At 42.4% G+C, this 22,905-nt stretch overlaps 1 protein-coding gene across 8 annotated transcripts in view; it reads right to left on the reverse strand.

Moving 5' to 3' along the window:
* Positions 1-22,905, reverse strand: part of MFSD2B (MFSD2 lysolipid transporter B, sphingolipid) — an 80,738-nt gene that overhangs the window by 43,721 nt on the left and 14,112 nt on the right. For all 8 annotated transcript variants that reach the window (XR_013345547.1, XR_013345546.1, XM_077812459.1 and 5 more), the window contains exons 4-8: positions 21,834-21,957; positions 18,365-18,443; positions 13,630-13,808; positions 2,966-3,056; positions 2,748-2,869 (exon numbers count right to left, since the gene is read on the reverse strand). Coding sequence is in view for 6 of the 8 variants with exons in the window: in XM_077812459.1 (XP_077668585.1) it covers positions 2,748-2,869; positions 2,966-3,056; positions 13,630-13,808; positions 18,365-18,443; positions 21,834-21,957 (595 nt within the window). In the remaining 2 variants the exon portion in view is untranslated. The remainder of the gene's footprint in view (positions 1-2,747; positions 2,870-2,965; positions 3,057-13,629; positions 13,809-18,364; positions 18,444-21,833; positions 21,958-22,905) is intronic.

Genomic DNA, 22,905 nt, shown 5'->3' on the forward strand with positions numbered 1-22,905 from the left:
TTTAAATCAGGAGTAACTCCACTGAAGACACTGGAGTAATGTCAAGGTAAAGCTGGGGTAAAGTGACAGACGGATCAGGTCCTGAACGTATCGAACTAGTAGGTTGCAATATGGAAGACTAGTTTATTGGAAGGAGAGAAGAGTCTATTTACAACCTTAGAGTTTGCCTGTTGTAACTGGTTAGTTACAGACAGCAGTTTGCTGAAAAAAGTTTCATTCCCCTTCCACAGACTGCCTCTTAGACAGTAATACCATGCATCTTTTAATTAAAGCCATGGCTCCTAAGCAATTTACTCTCCCCCTCAGCTGAAATTAATCATGACAACCCTCTGAAGTGCAGTAACTGATCCAGAGTGGCTTAATCATGTTGCTTATATTTGTACATGGGCCCTAGCTCAGGATCAGAACTGCCCACAAGTTTGGGTACTGTTTGGGTTGGAGGATCCAGTTCCTGTCTATTATACAGATAGGTGAGTCACAAGAATTATCATCCAGGATTTTGAGAGTTCAGGGCGAGGCTTGGAACTGAAGTCCTGGTCCAGGCCCTTCTCTGGTTATTTTGGGAAGGTGGAAGGCCTAGAGAAGAATCTGTGTCTTGTATGGAACCTTGATGAACTGTTCCTTTGAGGGCCAAAAAATTAACAACTTTTTTAGTTTATGTACAAATTAGGCTGAGTATTCTGCTCCCTCCCACCTCCCCAATGCCTTCTCCAGCTTGTGCCATAGTCTGCTGTGGTCTCATTTCATATGGTGGAAAAACACCATATTGGGGTCAGATCCACCAGAACTATGTCTCCCTATCCCTTCACCCTCTGCCCCCACTCCAAAACGACACACCCCGCCCCCAGACAGGCAGCAGCCTGTGCTGCACATACCAGCCAAGTTGGAGCAAGAGAGCTCCCAGCTGCTGCCTGTCTTCCCCCGCCTCTTTGAGACCTGAGGGTACAAGATGGGCCCAGGGTGCACCTCCTCCTCCCTGGGTGTTGTCAATAGGTGACTGTCTGCAGGCAGCTGTGTGCCATGCCAGGCCACATGCTGCCTAAGTGAGTGAGTGCTGTAAGAGTCTGGATCCCAAGGAGCCTACCTGAATCTTCCCTTGCCTGTTGTTGCTCAGACGGACTACATTATTTGATGTGAGGGGAGATGCCTGTGTTACCGTCTCTCAGACTCAGACCTGTCCCTCAAGCAAAAACTGCCAGATGCACAATCAGGAAGCCTTGCTAACTGAACCCAAATCCATGCCAACAGGAAATGTGGCTATTTCTTTGCAAACATATTTTCAGAGGTTCTTTGTGACAAGCACAAAGCCATGGAGGAGTGACAGTCCTTCCACAGGACTTATTAATTCGCCACGACAGTTGGCAAGCAAAGTATGAGTACATTATAAGCATAACTCTTGTCACAGTGTCACAGCGCTGGTTGACTGATGGTTCATGTGGCTAATGGACTAGTGCCAAAAACATGGATATTATGATCTGCTTTTAAAAAAAATAAAGATGATGATTAATCGGGCCCTACCAAATTCACGATCCATTTTGATCAATTTCACAATCATAGGATTTTAAAAATCATAAATTTCATTATTTCAGATATGTAGTTGTAGGAGTTCTGACCCAAAAGGGGACTGGAAAGGTTGCAAGGTTATTATTGGGTTGGGGGGGGGAAGGGTCCATGTTATTGCCACCCTTACTTCTGCGCTGCTGCCTTCAGAGCTGGGCCCTCGGCCAGCAGCCACCACTCTCCAGCTGCTCTGCTCTGAAGGATACAGCAGTGCAGAAGTAAGGGTGGCAATACCGTGACCCCCCTACAATAACCTTGTGACCCCCGTCTGGCGCCCTTTTGGGTCAGGACCCCCAGCTTGAGAAACGCTGGTGAAATCTGTATAGTATAGTATACTGTATAGTATAGGGTAAAAGTACACAAAAGACCAGATTTCACGGGGCAGACCAGATTTCACGGTCCATGACATGTTTTTCATGGCCGTGAATTTGATAGAGCCCTAATGATTAAGGTAATGAATCCTAAGGAAACCCACTGAAACGATTAACGGAGATGAGCACAGATCTCAAAATCCTGGATCAAAATAGAACTGAACTTTGGGGAATGTGGGTTGAGAATCTATCAGTTTCAGGTTTTTATACATCTATCGATGTGATGCTGCCTCACTGTGTTTCTTTTGGGAGGTTCAAAATATAGCAGCCGATCCGGATCTGAATTTTGTGGCTCTAGTTATAACGAGAAGTAGTACTGTATGCCTGGGTGATGGAATATCATCTTACACTTACATAGTGCCTTCCTTCTCAAAAAACTATAGGGACCACTTCAGATACTATTAAAACACAGTCACACAGGGCAACGGTTTAATGCAGCACACACTGCAGAACAGCTTTGGGAGAAGTGAAAAAGTATTCCCTAGCTGATTGAACCTAGGAGATTTTAGGTAGGTAGAATATAATGAGCCAAACTGGGCCTTTAATGAAAAAAAAAGCTATAGAGTATTTAATAAGTGGTCAGGGCTTTAGGTTTTATTTCTTGTTTGAAAGATATTACTTCCAGCAGCACAATGCCCCTTAGCACGACAGCAGGGCATTAGTTCCATGTTGACTCAGAGGGGAAAAACACAATCTACCGAATCACCAGCTCTACTTGCAAGTCTAGGGCTATTTACATTCCAGCTGCTGCTTCTGACTCTTTCATGCTGTGGGTAGAACAAGTCCGATGCATGGACTTGCAAAGACTGGAGTTACCTGAATGGCTGTTGAGATGAGAAGAAACGAAGCTGTAAGCTTCAAGTACGGACCATGCTTCATTGTGAGTCTCAGTCCCTTAAAGAAAGGAATTGCTTTGTCTGAATTTAAGGCGTAAGGATCTACAAGGGGTGGAATACATAAAATAATGTCATATTTTCCAAACCTAAGTGGGAAAGAATCACTCTGAAACCCAGACGTATTTGAATTTAACTTACCGTCTCTCTCTTTTACTCCAATGAAAAGGATGAGAATGCCGAATAGATACACCCCTCCTATTACTCCCGCTGCAATCATGTAGAGTTCTCTCTTTAAAAGGAAAGAGACTTATTACAGATAAGGACAGTAAAAGCCTGATTGCACTGCTCTGGCTCAACAAAAGTAAATGGACCACTACATTGAGAAAAGACAAATTATAGATCCTAGATAGAAATAATTTTAATACCAGCCTGGGCAAGATTTACATACAAAACAATGGGGATTGTGCCATGTTAGGATATAAGCGTGCTATTCATTTGACCAGAGCAGGCTACCGTTTTACAAAGTGATATTTTCCAGGGGTCAGCACAAGCTATGACCATTATGGGGAACCCTGGCTCCCTCAAATTTTTCAGGTTAAGGTAAGGTGAGACCCAGGTGTGAGCTGACCTTGACAATATTTTTGGGAAAACAAAACCAGCCCTGCTTTTGACATCTCATAGTAAAAATAGCAGGCCCCAATCCCCAGTGCTGCTGAGCATCCACGTCTTCCAATTAAGTCAGCTATGGTCAGTGCTTAATTTGTAATGAAAGAGGTGCCGGGGCTCAAGCAAGTTTTCTACATTCATAACTGATGCAGCCACCCTGGAGGTGCTGGGGCTATGAACTGCCAAGCCTAGAGGTGCCGGGGCTCAGCCCGGGCAAGGCCTGGCACAAATTAAGCACTGGCTATGGTAGGCTAACTATTGCCTTGGCTTTTATACCTTGAAACCACATTTCTAACAGCACTGCTTATGGGCCAGGGCTAAGATTGTCAAAAGTGACTGATGATTTTGGATACCTCAGTGTCAGGGTGCCCAATGGAGAGAAAGGACAGTCCCGTGGTTAAGATGCTAGCCTAGGACTGGAGCAACCTGGCTTCAACTTCCTGCTCCACTACAGAGTTTCTGTGTGATCTGAGGCAAGTCACTTAGTCTCTCTTTGCCACAGTTCCACCTTACAGTAGGTTTGTCTAGGCTTTATTTCCCTAGTTTGTTTATGAGAAAGTCATGTGAGACAGTAACAAAAGCCTTCCTAACACTGCTTGAGAAATTTAGTAAAGTTTGATATAAGCATATTTACTTTGTATTTTCTGACATTATATAATGTTGACAATTTGTGTTTTAACCCTTACAGAGCTTCAACTTTTTGAATCTCATTGTCTACAGTCATTAAATAATTACTGTCTGACCCCTCCCAGCTGTCCCTCCCCCAATAATTTCTCGCAACCACAAACATTTAAATAGATTAAAATAGAAAAAATGCCGAAAACCCGTAAACTGTGCAACTGTGAAAATTTAAATTGATAAAAGTAGAAAAAAATGCTTAAAAAGTAAACATTGATATTAGCCATTGAAATTATCAAAAAATAAGAATAAAGTTCTGACAAGCCTATGAATATACTACAAATGGTAGGTTGCAAATCTAGGAACCATTTGGTCAAAAAAAAACTTTAACCAACAATGGCATCTTCTCAAAGAACAGGCCACCTCCTCCATGTCCAAGATAAAAGTTTGGTACAGACATGATCTTTACCTCAAAAAAACCAAACTTTGTTAGATATTTATGATTTAGAAAGAGCCATGGTTGTACACATGAATGTAAGGCTATTCTTTATTCAGGATAAGTAGTTATGCTTAGGATGTGTTTTCAGAGCTGTAAACTAAGTCATAAAAGTGGGCTTCTTTCCCCCTCATCTTTACAGAGAGAAAATCTTTAGTTTTAAACCCCACACAAAGAATTCTAGAAATATCCTAATTAAAACTGATTTCTTTTACAAAACTTTAACGTCTTCATTCTTTAAACTTCAAGGAGAACATTTATGGCTGGGAAATGTTTTACAGGAGATATTGGTTAATTCTGACTCATCTTTCCTCTTGATGGGGAAAACCCTTGTTGTCCTTCAACTGTTTAAGATGTTATATGCTTCCTTTGAGATGCGTATTCGCAAATGTTTTGTATCTAAAACTAGCTCTTCAAATAGCAACTTCCTGAGACTACTATTATGTGACTTGTAAGATGTTTTATGTACAAATACAGCAAGGTCATTTGAATGCTGTAACAGGTTAATATAAGAAACCATTTGAGTATAAAATATTGATATTCACTGGGGAATTAATCAGTTACCTGGCAAAGCTTAAACATCTTGCCAAACTCAAAAAAGACAAGAAAAACTTCTGCAAAGACTGTTAAGAAGAAAAGACTATACTTTATTTGATGATCATTTAAGTTTAAAGACTCTTTTGAATAATAATTTAAATTAAAAAAAGACTTTGAACAGCTGAAATAATTTTTGGACTGTGTTTTGACTTCTATGAAACAATTTCAAAACCTTGCTGGAACTAAAGAAATCGCTCAGAAAATGAACTGAATAAAAGAGAGTTAAAACTCTAAAGATGTTCTGAGAATTTCCTGCCACAAAGCCAAAAGTCAATACAACTATAAAGCTGAAGAATTACAGCTCTACTGCATGTGCATTAACAGACTGCATATTCATGAGATGAAGATGCTACCAAGGCAATCCCAATGAAAGCCAACAGCATCTGATATCTGAATCCAGCCAAGCCCTGAAAAGTGTGCTTCTTCCACCTTCAGTGAGATTTATGCAAAAAGCATAAATTCCTCGGAAGTGGGACATGCACTGTTCTCATGCTTGTTCTTACAAACTCTTATGTGCTATTATGCTCTTACATGGTTCTGCTTTCTTATGCACTCAGTTCAACCTGGCCACCTCATCTCTACAAGCAAGCACACAGCAGCAACCAGACAGCTAAGAAGAACAAAGAAGCAACAATACAGCAACCTTCCAGCTCAGCACTGCTTCTGCAGCACGATGACATCATTGAGACTTCAGCATTGTTGGTGAGATAGAGTCTGTAAGAGCATTGCCAAGGGATTAGAGTTGTTTCTTGTAATAATTTTAATGGACTTGAAATACTATTGTAATTTAAGGCATTAACAACTTCTATTAAAAACTAGATTGCTTTGACTGTGAACTCCAAAAGGAGACATGAGCTAATCTTGGTAAAAAGAGAAAAAATAGCAGGATTTACAGTAGAATCTCAGAGTTACGAACAGCTCAGAAATGGAGATTGTTCGTAACTCTCAAAAGTTTGTAACGCTGAACAAAATGTTATGGTTATTCTTTCAAAAGTTTACAACTGAACATTGACTTAATACGGCTTTGACACTCTACTATCCAGAAGAAATATGCTGTTTTTAACCATCTTAATTTAAATGAAACAAGCACAGAAACAGTTTCCCTATCTTGTCAAATCTTTTTTTAGAATTTTCATTTTTTTTTTTAGTAGTTTACATTTAACACAGTACTGTACCGAATTTGCTTCTTTTTTTTTTTTTGGTCTCTGCTGCTGCCTGACTGTGTACTTCTAGTTCCAAATGAGGTGTGTGGTTGACCGGTCAGTTTGTAACTCTGGTTGTATCTCTGAGGTTCTATTGTACTTTGAATTTAAGATTCTTGAACATTTATTAATGTTCCTGTCTCAAAACTGCTCCTTAAATGGCTTCCTTTTAAGTAACTAGGTTAAATGCTTTCTTCGCCTTTGCCCATGTTTAAATTGGTTAGGTTATCCATGACAAACCAAACAGGATTCACTGTTCCTTAAATGAAATTCCTTAGCCCATCTATAAATTGTTTTAGTTATTTATGATACACTGAGACAGGCCTCCCTACTGATTTTGGGAAAATGTACTTCGGTCTTAATTCTCCTGGAGAAGTGTGTTCCCACCGGGGGGAACTAAACAATCCAATGATACTCAGTCTGAAGTTCGCGAGTCGCAAGTGGCTCCTTAATGTGTCTCCTGCGGCTCTTTGCAGCACGTGATACTAAAACATTGTGTGATTTAATTATGAACCAATCTAAGTTATTAACCAATGAGGATGCTTTTACCATGTTATTAACCAATTGTAATTGATAAAATAATAATACTGAGCCAGCCATTTTGCTGTGAGAATGAAACAATGAATTCATACTACCGTGGCTCTTTGGAGCAATATTGATCACTAATTTGGCTCCCAAAGCTCTGAGGTCTGAGTAAAAAGAAAAGGAGTACTTGTGTATCACTGGTCTAATCTCTGTTGAGAGCTCTTCACAGAAACACAGACAGAAGAGATTGTATCTGTAGTAGCAATTGCTTACTGCTTGTGTTCTGTTTTGGTTTTTGTTATTATATTATTAAAGCAAGGGGGGAAAGTCATAGCTAATTACTGTGGTTATTTTGTTTGTCTGTCATCATGCTGTCCCCTACGGCACAATCAGAAGAAGCTCATGTGACTAAAACAGTGGGGTCACATCCCTGAAATGGAGACAATTAAGATTTGGCCCCAACTACTTCTTGTCCTCCACATTATCATTTTTTTGTAATTTTGAAGATAAAATCACTTGGAGCTCAACACTTTGCAAAACAGCCCTTTCTACCCACAATATCCCCTAGCCCCAACAATGCTAGGATTTTCACACACAAACATTCCCACATGACCTCATGTCTGGTTCTTTTCTTTAATGCTGTTTAGGGGATTTGGAAGACAGGGGTTACTCAACAGCACTAATGAAAGCAGGCACCGCAAGGCAAAAGGCTGCCACTGCACTTTAATCCTGCCCTGCCACGCCTCCAGCCAGTCCTCTCTTGAAAACCTCTTGTGCAGAGACTTGTCAATTTGTATGGCAATTTTGTGATGTGAGCAAATTCATCTGTTCATAGATTCCAAGGCCAGAAGGGACCATTGTGATCATCTAGTCTGATCTCCTGTATTGCACAGGCCATAGAACTTCCCCAAAATAATTCCTACAGTGTATCTTTTAGAAAAAAATCCAATCTCGATTTAATAATTGTCAGTGATGGTGAATCACTGCACCTCTTGGGAAGTTGTTCCAATGGTTAAGTACCCTCACAGTCAAAAATTTACACCTTATATCCAGTCTGAATTTGTCTAGCTATTTGATAGTGTTAAACCTTTCTCTGGCAGACTGAAGAGCACATTATTAAATATTTGTTCTGCATGTGGATACTTATAGACTGTAATCAAGTCACTCAACCTTCTCTTTGTTAAGCTAAGCAGATTGAGCTCCTTGATTTTATCACTATAAGGCAGGTTTTCTAATACTTTAATGGTTCTCGTGGCTCTTCTCTGAACCCTCTTCAATTTATCAACATCCTTCTTTAATTGTGAGAATCAGAACTGGGCACAATATTCCAGCATTCGTTGCACCAATACCAAATATGTAGGTAAAATAACCTCTCTACTCCTACTTGAGATTCCCCTGTTTATCCAACCCAGGATCGCACTAGCTCTTTTGGCCACAGCATCACACATGTTCAGCTGATTGATCCACCATGACCCCCAAATCTTTTTCAGAATCACTTTTTCAGAGTCATTAAGGGGCTAGGATGAAATGCCCACTAGGGGTTACAATGAAAGCTGGGACAATGTTTTGTGTCTTGTTAAAGCCCACACCGGAAAAGACACTTAGTTTGCTATTAGAACCGCCCTATTCCAACTGCTTAGCAGCAATGAAAAAAGATACACAGGTAGCCTGATTCTCCTCTCACTTGCACGATCTTATGCCAGTGTAATGCCATTGACTCCACTGAAGCAACTTCTGATTTACACAGGTGCAACTGAGATCAAAATCAGGTCAAGGATGTCTCCCTTGGAGGGAGCCAGTCACAGCTGACAGATAAATGGACAGATCAGATCAATGTAAATAGTAACAGTCATAGAGCAGGTACAGCAAGTAGCAGTAGTAACTGTGTCACAACCTTACAAGCTAGCTGTTTCACTAATAACTCAAGACGTGACAAAAACCCAGTGCTCAAGACTAATGGTCCAATCCAAAACCTATCAAACATAATGGGAGACTTTCAGCTGACTTCAGTGGGCTTTAGATCAGGCCTTAGGCATTGTCATAAATATAAAGGGAAGGGTAAACCCCTTTGAAATCCCTCCTGGCCAGGGGAAAGCTCCTCTCACCTGTAAAGGGTTAAGAAGCTAAAGGTAACCTCGCTGGCACCTGACCAAAATGACCAATGAGGAGACAAGATACTTTCAAAAGCTGGGAGGAGGGAGAGAAACAAAGGGTCTGTCTATATTCTGTCTTGGCCAGGGATAGACCAGGAATGGAGTCTTAGAACTTTTAGTAAGTAATCTAGCTAGGTACGTGTTAGATTATGATTTCTTTAAATGGCTGAGAAAAGAACTGTGCTGAATAGAATAACTATTTCTGTCTGTGTATCTTTTTTGTAACTTAAGATTTTGCCTAGAGGGGTTCTCTATGTTTTGAATCTAATTACCCTGTAAGGTATCTACCATCCTGATTTTACAGGGGGGATTTCTTTATTTCTATTTACTTCTATTTTTATTAAAAGTCTTCTTGTAAGAAAACTGAATGCTTTTTCATTGTTCTCAGATCCAAGGGTTTGGGTCTGTGGTCACCTATGCAAATTGGTGAGGCTTTTTATCCAACATTTCCCAGGAAAGGGGGGTGCAAGTGTTGGGAGGATTGTTCATTGTTCTTAAGATCCAAGGGTCTGGGTCTGTAGTCACCTAGGCAAATTGGTGAGGCTTTTTACCAAACCTTGTCCAGGAAGTGGGGTGCAAGGTTTTGGGAAGTATTTTGGGGGGAAAGACGCGTCCAAACAGCTCTTCCCCAGTAACCAGTATTAGTTTGGTGGTGGTAGCGGCCAATCCAAGGACAAAGGGTGGAATATTTTGTACCTTGGGGAAGTTTTGACCTAAGCTGGTAAAGATAAGCTTAGGAGGTTTTTCATGCAGGTCCCCACATCTGTACCCTAGAGTTCAGAGTGGGGGAGGAACCTTGACAGGCATTAACTGCCTCTTCTTCCCCCTCAGTTACAAATGGCCTCCATTTCTCCACAAATGGGGAACAGAAACAGAGAATGATTAAGTGACTTGTCCAAGGTTACAGAGAAACTCTACAGCCTAGCTCCACTGGGTCCCACTCCGTGCCTTAGCCACAAAGCCCCCCTTCCACTGGATTCATGCTAAAACCCCCTCCATATTCATAGCTCTTGTACACTGGCAAGGATAAACATTCAAAGCAGCACACAGGATTCTAGACATATGCCTCTCATTAACTTTCTGGATGGGGTCCATGAAATTAACCCCCAGTTGCTGCTTTGCAAAATGTATCCTGTCCAGCTGGGCTAAAAGCTGCAACTGCTAGAATAATTATTTTTTGCTAATTAGTAGGGCTGTCAAGTGATTAAAAAAATGTATTGCGATTAATCGCACTGTTAAACAATAACAGAATACCACTTATTTAAATATTTTTTGATGTTTTCTACATTTTCAAAAATATTGATTTCAGTTACAACACAGAATACAAAGTGTACAGTGCTCACTTTATATTTATTTTTATTACAAACATTTGCACTGTAAAAAAAGAAACTTCAATTCACCTCATTGAAGTACTGTAGTGCAATCTTTATCATGAACGTTGAACTCACAAATGTAGAATTTGTAAAAAAGAGTAACTGCATGTAACCATAAAACAATGTAAAACTTTAGAGCCTGCAAGTCCACTCAGTCCTACTTCTTTTTCAGCCAATCGCTCAGACAAACAAGCATTCAGTGTTGGGGGAGGACAGGGGAGGGGGGAAGTAAGCAATGATTTGTGCCAGAGGAGGGTGAGGGAGGTGTCTTATTGCTGCTTCTGGAAGGGTGGTTTCTGGTACTGGGCTCACCTCCATTTACTGAGCTAGGTGGGCTCCCTTCAGCTGAGTCCTTGTTTGCAAGGGAGGGTGGATTTTACCTCAGGGACTCATCGTACTGCAGGGGAGGAGAGGCTGGTGCAGGGAGGCTGAGCTCGCCAGGCCCACATTCTCTATGGCAGCGTTTCCCAAACTTGGGACGCCACTGGTTCAGGGAAAGCCCCGGGCAGGACCGGCTGGTTTGTTTACCTGCCGCGTCCGCAGGTTCGGCCGATCGCGGCTCCCACTGGCCGTGGTTCGTTGTGCCTGGCCACTGGGGGCTACGGGAAGCGGCGGCCGGTATGTCCCTTGGCCCGCGCCACTTCCCGCAGCCCCCATTGGCCGGGCACAGCGAACCACGGCCAATGGGTGCCGCGATTGGCCGAACCTGCGGATGTGGCAGGTAAGCAAACTGGCCCGGCCCGCCAGGGGCTTTCCCTGCACAAGCAGTGTCTGTAAGGATATAGATATTCAGGCCTGTCTGTAAAGGCCTATACTCTAAGAATTTAGGTGTATTCTTATCACTTGGCTAGTGATAGAGGTATAAAAGAAAGAATCAAAATCACTGTCTGCTGGTGTAAGGGCCTTCTCTTACTGTGACAGTCTGAGGCCCTGTTCTTAGGCTAAGGCCTTTGGCTAAGCAGCAGAGGCAGCCATAAGCTGGGAAGCGAACGGTCACATCCTCACATTCCAAACTAGTCACACTGAAATAAGGTGCTATTCGGCTGTTAGGAATACAATCCTGTCCTGATAGTTCCTATCACCTCCAGAGAAAGGGAAGTGCCTAGAAAATGTAAAAGGAAACTTAGTTTGATAGCATCCTGTCTGGCAAGAACTCACTTATCAATAGCTGGGATGTGAAATCCTCGCTTCTGTGTTGTCTTGTCATTGTAGTTCCCACTTTGCTATTGTTTGTCTGTATAATCTCTGTCTGGTTCTGTGATTGTTCCTGTCTGCTGTATAATTAATTTTGCTGGGTGTAAACTAATTAAGGTGGTGGGATATAATTGGTTACGTAATCATGTTACAATATGTTAGGATTGGTTAGTTAAATTTCAGGAAAATGATTGGTTAAGGTATAGCTAAGCAGAACTCAAGTTTTACTATATAATCTGTAGTCAATGAGGAAGTGACTGGGTGTGGGTGGGGGTGGGCATGGGCATGTGGGTAAGGGAGATGGGAACAGGGAATGGGGGTAAGAAAATTGGAATCATGTTTTGCTAAAGGGGGAAATGGGAACAGGGAATGGGAGTAAGGAAGTTAGAATCATGTTTGGCTAAGGGTAGGAATGGGAACAGGGACACAGGCGTAAGGCTCTGTGGTGTCAGAGCTGGGAAGGAGGATACTAAGGAAGGAAACTGGAATCATGCTTGCTGGAAGTTCACCCCAATAAACATCAAATTGTTTGCACCTTTGGACTTCGGGTATTGTTGCTCTCTGTTCATGCGAGAAGGACCAGGGAAGTAAGTGGGTGAAGGAATAAGCCCCCTATCAGTGTCCCAAGTGTGGGAAACACTGCTCTATGGGGTACCCCCAGACTGAGCGGCGAGCTAGGGGCAATGGGGCATGACCCGGGGGGTTGGTCCCGGGAATGGGGGGCCGGCCAGGAACAATAGGGCCTGGGCTGGCTAGGGTGATGATACATCCCGTTTTGGCCAGGACAGGCCCCTTTTTCAGCTCTGCCCGGGCCGTTCCCACTTCTTCGCCAAAACTGGGCATTTGTCCCAGCTGCAAGGCAGAGCAGAGAGAGGCAGCTGCTGCCTGGGGTAAGCTGAAGGCAGCCCTGCCCGCCCGCCGGAAATGGAGAAATTTGCCGCTGGCAGGCAGTGCTGGCTTCAGAGCTGACTCCTGGGTGGTGCAGAGCCCTGGGGGGAAATCAGCCTCAGCTGGGGGAGGCGCAGCGCTTGGGGGAGGGATCAGCCCCCAGCTGCAGGTGGCACAGGACTCAGGGGGGAATTGAGCCCCAGCCATGGGCACTGCGGAGCTATGGGGGCGGATTCAGCCCCAGAGGCGGGTGGCACGGGGCTCGGAGCTGGGGGGCTCAGCATCAGCCCCAGGTGGTCCGGGGCTTGGGGTCAGCCCCATGGGGCTCAGGAGTGGGGGTCAGCCCTAGTCCCAGCTGTGGGCGGCATACAGGTGGGGCAGGGGGAGACCCCACTGTGGGCAATGGGGAGCTTGGGGGGGTGAGCCTCAGATGCGGGAGCACGGGGTGGGGGGAGTTAGTCCCAGCCCCGGGAGGTATGGAGAGGGTGGCTCAGGTGAGCCCTGCCAGGGTCGGGGGAGGGGGCGCAGGCAGCTCGGGTGAGCACCTGTTTGTCCTGTTTTTAGTTTAAGAAATATAGTCACCCTGGGGCGGGGTGTGTGTGTGTCAAGATCTCTACTTCTCCGCGGCCGGGATGAGAACCACGTCTTTCTGTAGCTTCTTCTCTTCCCGCCCTCCGAAGGCAGCTTGCATTACTGCTCCTGACCGGACATAGGTTCTCTACAACAGCTGATGCAGCCCTCCTACCCAGAGGGTCTGCGATTAATGCATGTTAAAAAAATTAATGCGTTAAGTGTGCTGTGCATTAATCGCATGCGTTAACGGCAGCTAATTGACAGCCCTACTAATTAGGCTTCTATTTTAAACAGCAAGCCAGTCTTTAGGGGAGAGAAAAGGTGGCCATAGACCTCCTCAGCAGCCATATGTCTCAGCATCTTCAGCAAAGCTCCTCGGCATAATTTGGTTGTCCTACCAAGAAGCAATTAAAAAGAGAACAGACAGGAGGGCTTGTTCAAAATGAGGTGTCTATCTTGGTTCTGATGTCACCAACCTTAAGCATGTCAGCCTCGTGTATATCCCCGCAGGATGATGTGTTGTAACACCATTGAAACCTCCTCTAGGGTTTAGTGTCCCCGTACCGCATGCACTTACTCCATGAGACTGGAGGCCCAAAGACCCAGCAAGGTTGGAAGCGTTGCTTAGAGAGCTGGAAGAGTCAGCAGCGTTTATGGTGAGATTCACGGTGCAGTGATCAGAGGCATGGGCGCTTGCCACAATCTGTCCGTGGAGCGCAGCTCCCATCAAGGTTCCAAGCACTTCCACGGTCATTCCTATAACAGGAAGCAGGAACATGTGTTAGGAAGTGAGCTTGTTTCACCCGCTGTTACTGAGCCTTGCTGTTTCTCTCACTAAAGAGCAAACTGAATGAGGCAAGTGATGTTCCTTTCACATAGGGAACATTCACAAATGGCAACAACAAAACCAGCAGAACTTGAACTTCAGTTACAACTGGTCAGCATCCCTTGATGGAATTGAAATTCCACCTCTGACCACCTCTATATTCCTATAGAACATATGTAAGATCTATATGGCTGGGGCTAAAGTATGTAGGGGACCACAGTTAAAATATAGCTTAAATGCTGAGAGGCATTTTCTGAGCACAGGACTGGGAGCCAGAACACCTGTGTTCTAATCCTGGGTCTGATAGCGACTTTAGCAAGTCACCTACCCTCTCTGTACCCAGTTTTTCTAACTGTAAATGGGATGGATACTTACCTACCTCACAGTCACCCTGTCAATCTCAGTTGATGTTTGTGAAGAACATGAAGCCCGTATGCTCTAAGTTTTAATATCTAAAGTGACTGAGGGCCAGACTTTTAGAACTCCGTGCATGTGACTGTGCTAACTGCACATGTGTGTTGGGCCTCTTTGTGTTTTGTTTTGTGGTTTTTAATCGGAGCAACTTCTACTGGTGACGACAGCAGCTGATGCCATCACAAAATTGAATACCACCCCCTCTATCGGCCCAAAAGCTCCAGGGTATCTAAATACTCTCCTTCTGTCTGCGTAGGAAATGACCTATGTGAATTAACTGACTTGTTCTCCTGTCTTGGGACAGGAGTTACTTCCGCCACTGAGACAAGTATCTTAAGAGCAGCATCATTTTAAGGATCTAGAGAATGATAAGTCCATTACATCTCAGCATTATAGCATTAAGTGAAAAGCCTCCAGAGAGATGAAGCCAATCAGTTTTGTTATTTTATAATGCCATGTTTGCCTAGTTCATCGTTTCTCAAACTGTGATCCATGGACCATCACTGACTCTAAGTGATGCATAATCAATATAGCTATAGCATCCTCTTTCCCCCTAAACTGGGTTGCTTAGCCATTACTGACTTAAAGTCTGCTATGCTGAGCACAAATCCGAAATTCAGGTTTCTCATTATTGCATCTCATCAAACTGGATTCAGTTTCCAAACATGCATGACTTAAAGAGATAGTTTCTGATTTGTGTAAAGAGCATTTTTGTTTCAAATGTGTGTTATAAGTACTCTTGTTTGGGCTTAGATGAAAGATGGTGCAGAGCCATTACTTAAGAGAGACAGAGAGGCTTCCTGTTTTGAGCTTTCATTCTTCTCAGTGTGGGACTTTCCAACAACTGCTGCTATCTTCTCAAAGAGAGAGGACCATGGAATGGAGGATGTGATCTTATGGGTCACCTGACGTGTTTTCTTGGTTCAGGTTAAGTCACCAACCCCAAATTTCACTCCCAACTCGACTGGCTGACCAAAAATGCTGGCTAGCCCAGATCCAAACATGAGTCTGACCTAAAATATTTGGCTGTAACACAATCTAAGATTTCAATTGGATATGCCATGGACAGCTTCAAAAATCACTGAGCATCTTGTGCAATGGGTAACTACAGATGAGTCACCGCATTGTATCATAATGCCACCTCTTCATTTGTAACCTCTAAAGTGAAGGAGTGCTGTACCTAATGCTTGCATACGATAAGAAGAAAGCCATCATAAGATGCCATAGAAATTCCCCTGCAAACGCATTTTCTTTTCTAAGACGTGTCGGGCTGAAAATGTGGCATATTTCAAAGTTGTAGGTTTCAGAGTAGCAGCCATGTTAGTCTGTATTCACAAAAAGAAAAGGAGGACTTGTGGCACCTTAGAGACTAACCAATTTATTTCAGCTTAAGCTTTCGTGAGCTACAGCTCACTTCATCGGATGCATTCAGTGGAAAATACAGTGAAGAGATTTATATACACACAGAACATGAAAAAATGGGTGTTATCATACACACTGTAAGGAGAGTGATCACTTAAGATGAGCTATTACCAGCAGGGGGGGGGGAGGGGAGAAAACCTTTTGTAGTGATAATCAAGGTGGGCCATTTCCAGCAGTTAACAAGAAATTGGTTAGTCTCTAATGTGCCACAAGTACTCCTTTTCTTTTTTCGAAGTTGTATATTCTCTTAAATTTTAATGGTTAATTTCTAGCTTAGCCAAGAAAATAGCACTTTCAAAGCTGTTTTAAGGTGGGTTCTACTTCTTAAATTTAAGCAGAACTTGCCTTAAAATAACTTTGAAAGTATCTACCTTTGTCATGCATTTGAATAGTGGGCAGCAGTATAGAACTGACATGGTTAAGGAGTTCTACTTCTCCCAGTAGAGGGCAGTGGTACCTCTGTTTCTCAGGTTATGGCTACAATAGAGAGCTCTCCTGCCTGCTTAATTACTCCAGCCCCCACGAATGAGCAGCAGTAGCTATGGCAGCAGGAGAAGCTCTCCCACCAACATATCACTACCCACACCAGCGCTTAAGTCGGCATAAATTATGTTGCTCAGAAGGGTGGCTAATTCACACGCCTGAGCGACATAATTTATGTCAACTTAAGCTGTAGTGTAGCCATAGCCTCAATGTTATTAAAAAAACACACTAGCATATATTACATTGCATTTTTTTCTTTAACAGATTCCTTTAGCTGATGGTCTAGAAGCTACAAACAAAAACAGTGATCTTTGAATTGTGCAGAGGAGCAAGAGGAGAATGTTTCTGAGAAGACCTTGTAAAAAGAGACCGTTTCCCTTGTCAACGACAGCACTGCAAGAAATCTCAGCGCCAAAGAAATATTAAAAAAAAAAAAACACACACAAGTCAGGAAATTCAAAGTTATTATTCATGCCACCGCCATAACTTGGCTGCACTGCATAACTGGACATATAAGACTCAATCATAAACAATAAGATAACACTGTCTGTACATGCTGCCCTTCAGGAGTTCAAAGATATTCATGTACAGTACCTGCGAGGTAAGTATTATGTTAAATTTGCAGATGGGAATTGAGGCATACTGTTTAAGTGACTTTCCCAAAGTTTATTCCCTTTTCTCCCACAGTCTGTCTGTATGAACAGAACTCTGATCTCCTAATTCCCAATCCTGCCATTTAATTACTAGACCATGCTTCCTGTTGAAATACTAGATAACATGAAATATCACATATGTACCACACTTCAGGGAAGAGTTATGGATTCTGTGGGTACCACAATTCTGAAATTTCAGATTTGTGTCCGTTCAAAATCTTGGCCATACCATTCTGCATACACAGTTTTGTTTTACACTTAGCCTAGCCAGTATGTTGAGGATTAGATTGACAAATGGAGGAAGAAAGCCTCTTGTGAGCAAGAAAACAAGCACAACCAGGGGGAAATTAAAATAGAATAAAAAAAACCAAAAGCAATCCCCCCCCAAAAATCTGCTAAGTAATTCCATGCACACTAAGGGAATATTGAAGGGCAAGTCAAGATGTAGTTTTTCATGTAGTGCTTGAGTAATTTGGCCCAAGGAAAATAGCAGGCCTTTCTCTTCACTTTCACTGCCCTTGGACGGGATATCTAGGAATGGACTGTTTTACTCACGTATAAGGGGGAGAGACCCGGGGGGGGTGGGGGGAGGAATGACAACTTTCAAGTTGATGTGAAGAGGAGGAAAAATTAACTGTGCCCTTATTTGTTCTTTATGAGCTTGAAAGGGGGGGGTTAAGGCTTTTTTTCCCTTTAGTTTCAAAACAAAAGGAACAGCGAGTCTTGTATGGTTTTCCTGGAGAACTTTTTGGAAGACAAGAGGTCTATACTTGGTCCTGCCTCAGCAAGGGGCTGGACTAGATGACATCTCAAGTTCCCTTCCAGCCCTACATTTATATGATTCTATGATCAACTGACTGTTTTAACAGAGGTCTTTCTTTCAAAATATTTGATAGGTGTTACAGTTGAATGAGTGTAACCAAAACAAGATAGATAATTTTTAGACAGTCACTTTCATTCTTGGTCACATTTAATTTTCTTGGTTCTATGATGTCAAGTCTACCAGCCGTCCTGTCACCCAGAAAGTCTTCTGTGAAAAACGGATTAGACAAGACCTGAATTTCTACTATAAAATATCCAAAGGCAAAAAGAAAAAAAGAGAGACTTTCAGGCCTTATTTAAGTGTCATTATAAAAATAATCAACACCCATTTTTCCCGTCTGCAGATCACCTATAATTAGCAACCATTACTCATACAGTAACAACTGGCTTTAGAAATCCAGAAAACATTATAGATAAGAGTAGTTTCTTGTGGCTAACTTATGTCTTGAGAAGAAATTCTGTGGCTAATCCGATAGGCTAATAGTTGTAAAACATGCAGGAAGATGGAAATATTTACAAGGCACATTAAAAAAAAATCCTATGATGCCCCATTTTTCCATCAGAGCCTAATAGTTCTTAGTCTAGAAACCCAATATTAGGCCACACAAATGTCAGGAGACTTCTTCTAATAAAAGGGATTTTAACCAAACTAAGACATTCAATTTAAAACAGGAAGCCCATGTCAAACTCACGGTATGCTGTTGCTGAATCTCTCTCCTTCTGGTCTGGACTGAGAAACATGGTGAGAGCAGAATACGGTACTTGGAATAACTACACAAAGAAAGAATACCACATAGGAAAGCATTACAGGGTAGTGTACTCAGTTCCTCTGATAGCCTGGAACAATGTGTAATTGGGCACAGGAATTTGCTCCCTTACCCCAGACTATAAGAGTTCTGGAGCAGGAACCGTCTTTTTTTTTTCTGTGTTTATCCAGCATCTAGCACAATCGGGTCCTGGTTCATGACTGGGGCTCCTAGGTGCTATGGTCACATAAATAATAAATAACTTACCCAGTACACCATGCCTCCGCTTTGTGCCCCTTCAACATCTTCCTTAAAAACCACTCTGCTTTCAGGATGCCAAAAACCCTTAGGGATTGTCTTCAGTAGGAAAAAAGCCGTGTTCTTAACTTAATTAACATGACGTAAAATCCTAGTGAACACAGAGAACGCACCTTTTTTCCTGGTGAAGACACTGCCTAAGGCTATGTCTTCATGGCCAAGAAAGTCTTTTTGTTTGTTTTACAGCAAGATAAATACTGCGTGTTAGTTATCCCAAGAAAAATCCTACTGGCCAAAAGGCTCACTAGTTTTTTCTGTGATGTAGCTAGGTTAGGTCAGCACTATAACCACACCACTCATGGCTGGCCTCTCGCAGCTACACTGTGGTAAATGCTACAGAGTTTTGTTACCACTAGCATTTCCTAGTAGGAGAGTATTAGTTATCTTGCTGTAAAACACAGACCTTTTTGGCAGTAAAGATATAGGGTAAATTCTCACCTCGAAGTTTTAAACTAAAACAAAAATCACTTCCAAAATTTTGAAACAACACATAAGCTAAGTATTCCAGCTCTAGCATTTATTCTTGTCCCTAGCCATCCTATTCTCTGTTGCCTATTTAGATGGCAAACCCTTCCAGACAGTGACCTCGCCTATATATTTATCGGAAGCACCTAATAAGCTTCCAATGCTATGTAAATAAATACACACCACTACCCCTCTTTATAAGGTAAGTAAGTAATAATATTCCTATTTTATTAAAGGGAAAACAGAGGCACAGAGATTAAACCAGTTGCTCAGATTCACAGAGCTGGTCTTCGGCAAAGCTGGAAAGACAAACCAGACCTCTTGACTCCCAATCTTATGCTTTAAACCAACAGGACTATCCTTTGTCCCTTTATGTGATAAAATAGGAGAGAACACGTCTGGGAAGCACATATGGTACCCTGCTCATGCAAAGTGCATACTTGCCTCTGTTACATGTGGCAAATGTTGATGTTTTCTTACTGAGCTGTAACTAAAACCTTCTTTCTGACTAGCCCTGATGCCTTACGTTCAGTACAAAGACAGGTTTCAGAGTAGCAGCCGTGTTTGTCTGTATCCGCAAAAAGAAAAGGAGTACTTGTGGCACCTTAGAGACTAACCAATTTGTTTGAGCATAAGCTTTTGTTAGCTACAGCTCAACTCCTCGGATCCAATGAATTGAGCTGTAGCTCACAAAAGCTTACGCGCAAACAAATTGGTTAGTCTCTAAGGTGCCACAAGTCCTCCTTTTCTTTTTGTTCAGTACAAACAGGCTTTAAAGCTGAAATCACGAATAGCATTTTACAAGGGCGGAGTAGATCTTTTCCTTCAAAAGACAGGGAATAAAATTCTTCCTCATCTAAACTCACTGTGGGTTTCTTAATGACAATCTATCATCATAGAAAATGACAAGGAATTGAGCAAATACCCCCCAAAAAACTGAAATATAGCAGACCCTTAAACTTCAAATGATCTGCATGAGTGACAAAAGTCCAAGTCACTAAGGAGTTCAAGTATTTTGGTGGCCTGCAGCCACACTACTTTAAACTGTGATGTAGATGAGATTTAATCAGCTAAGCCCGGTCAGGCCAGGTTGATATTTGGACAGAGAGCTCTCAGCTAGTGCTTTTCCAGCTTTTTAAATCTGCAGATTACTTTGTAACAGAGATTCACATACACACAGGCCCACTCCTGTGCATGTCTCCTCTCACAACCTAGTTTTGTTTTGCACGGCACCTGGACTCGGCTTACCACAGACCGAGAGACTCTGCTCTAGGAAAGCCCACATGCTGTAGAAAGTGGCATTGATGGAATCCCACAGGTGGAACTCCTCTGAGGGCTTGTCTACACAAGTTACTGTGCTGAAAGCCAGGGTGTGAATCCACAGCGCACCAGCTTTCCATACAGTAATGGCACTGCTACACCACAGTGAAAGTCCTGGAGCATGGCTTAGTTGTGAATGTACTACTCCAGGACTTTCCCTGGGCTGCAGCAGCATCCATGTGCTGCTCTGTAGATCCGCACCCTGGCTTGCAGTGCAGTAACTTGCTGTGTAGACAAGCTCTGAATCAGCAGCATGCCAGCAGGTTGTTAGGTGCATGAACTTTTGAAGCTACAATATTTTGTATGAGATGTAAACTCAAGCATCCCTAACAGATCCGACAGCACTTGTTACAAGAGGAGAGCCGTTAAGTCCAATGTGCTGGCAAAAATCCATGTGCTGGAAAACTACATTGGGCCTACCTGACTTCCCCTGAAAATCAAGTTGTATGTGATTCTTCACTTTCTGTCCTAAACTGCTGCACAGATTTGCTCTGTGCTGCTAAACAGATACCATGTTTCACCTTAATAGTGGCTGCAATTCAGTGATGGGTGAAGTGAACCCCATATGTGTATAGCATGCAAGGGTAGTCAATTATTTTTTGTCAAGGTCCAAATTTCTTGGTCAGGGTACAGTAAAGCTCCAGACTCCAGAGAAAATAATTAAAAAAATAAGGATAATTAGGGCTTAAATTCTGACAGAGTAATTCCTGGAGCCCCCCAACATGCTTTAGAAACTCCAGGTGGGTTGAAATATACAGCTTCAGCTGAATTTAAGTCCTGGCGATAATGATAACAATAACTAAATAAGAAGATTTTGGGGTCCATTCAAAAGTGTCTGGTGGTCCAGATTTGGCCCGCTGTCCACTTATTGATTACCCCTGGTGTGCAGTCTGTCAGAAAAGTGCTTTGGAATCCACTGACATGAAAGATGCTACATAAATTACATATTGCCACTAGCCTGGTGTAAGGTCCCTTCATGTTAAAATCAACGTGGAGAAGTCAAGCCTCTCCATCCAGGGATATCCAAGAAAAACTATTAGAAACTCTATTAGTACTCCTTTTCTTATTAGAAACTACTTCACAACTGAGGGCCTGATTGTCCATTGCCTTCTAAAAGCAATAAGTGACTTAGATACCTAAATCTCATTTTCAAAAATAGCTTCAGCACTTAGAACTCTAAGTCTCACTGAAAGTCAAAGTGCAAACTGGGTGCAAAAAACCCCCAACACACTAAATCAGAAGGCACATAAAGCAAAGCCAGAAAATGAAAGCATTTTATTGCTGAGAATGTTGTAAATCTAGATCTACTTACTGTGGTCAATGCTTGGAAAAGACAATAGAAAGTCAGGTACCACACAACTCTTCCCGCTACAAAAGGAGGCAAGTACCACATGAAGAAATAGGACACAATCATGAAGGGCGTACATCCCAACATCCTACAATGAAGGACATGTTCATATCACGTTTATTAGAAAGCATCTTGATGGGTTGACAAAAAAAGAAATTAATTTTCCCAGCAGTAACTTAATTTTGTGTAGTCTTTCAAAATGCTTTAGATTCACTATTTGATACAGCTTATATATAATACCATCCAGTCCATTAAAGCATAATCAGCACCATTCAATACATAACAATATTAAATAATACTGCCCCAAAATGCACCCCAGAGTTAAATAATGTAGTTAGTTAAAGGAAAAGAGCAAAGGTTAGTTATAATTAATGATATATTTACAATTAACATGAAAAAAAACCCTGCATCTGCTATTATGATATAACCACAAGGTCAATGCTTATCCCGCAACCTTTACTGAAAAGCACCAATGAGAACCAAGACACATGGCCACATCTTATAACATGCTTCACCAACAGCCAGACAAGCCTCTTTATTATCAAGGGTCTTTTTTCCCCCCGTTGGCACCTCCAACTCTCCTCTCAGCTTAGCCTTTTCACTGCTGACCTGACGTTTCAGCGTAATAGACTCCTTTTCACTTGTTTGGAGACAGTATAAAAGGTGAGGGGCAGCCATGTATCACATTGTAGCACTGCCTAGGATCTATGTTTGTCCATCCCTGTGAAATACAATTATAGGGACAAGCCTGCTCCCATTTAAGTCAGTGGAAAAACTCTCAGTGACTCCAATAGCAGCAGGTTCAGCCCCCTAATGAGTAAGGATGGTTTTAAAAAAAATATCATGGAAACTTGAATTCAAGGTATAGCCACTAGGCAGCAATATGCCAAGTTAATATAAGGCTATCAGACAAACAACACTATTTTCAAATTTCATTGTATCAAATGCAATTCATTCCCCACAGCATGACTGGCAGCAGCAGCAGTGTTCTCCAGTATTCTTGCAAAGCAGACATTAAACAATGTAATTAGATGAC

This window comes from Eretmochelys imbricata, chromosome 3, assembly GCF_965152235.1.
Source record: "Eretmochelys imbricata isolate rEreImb1 chromosome 3, rEreImb1.hap1, whole genome shotgun sequence".
Classification (NCBI taxonomy): domain Eukaryota; kingdom Metazoa; phylum Chordata; order Testudines; family Cheloniidae; genus Eretmochelys; species Eretmochelys imbricata.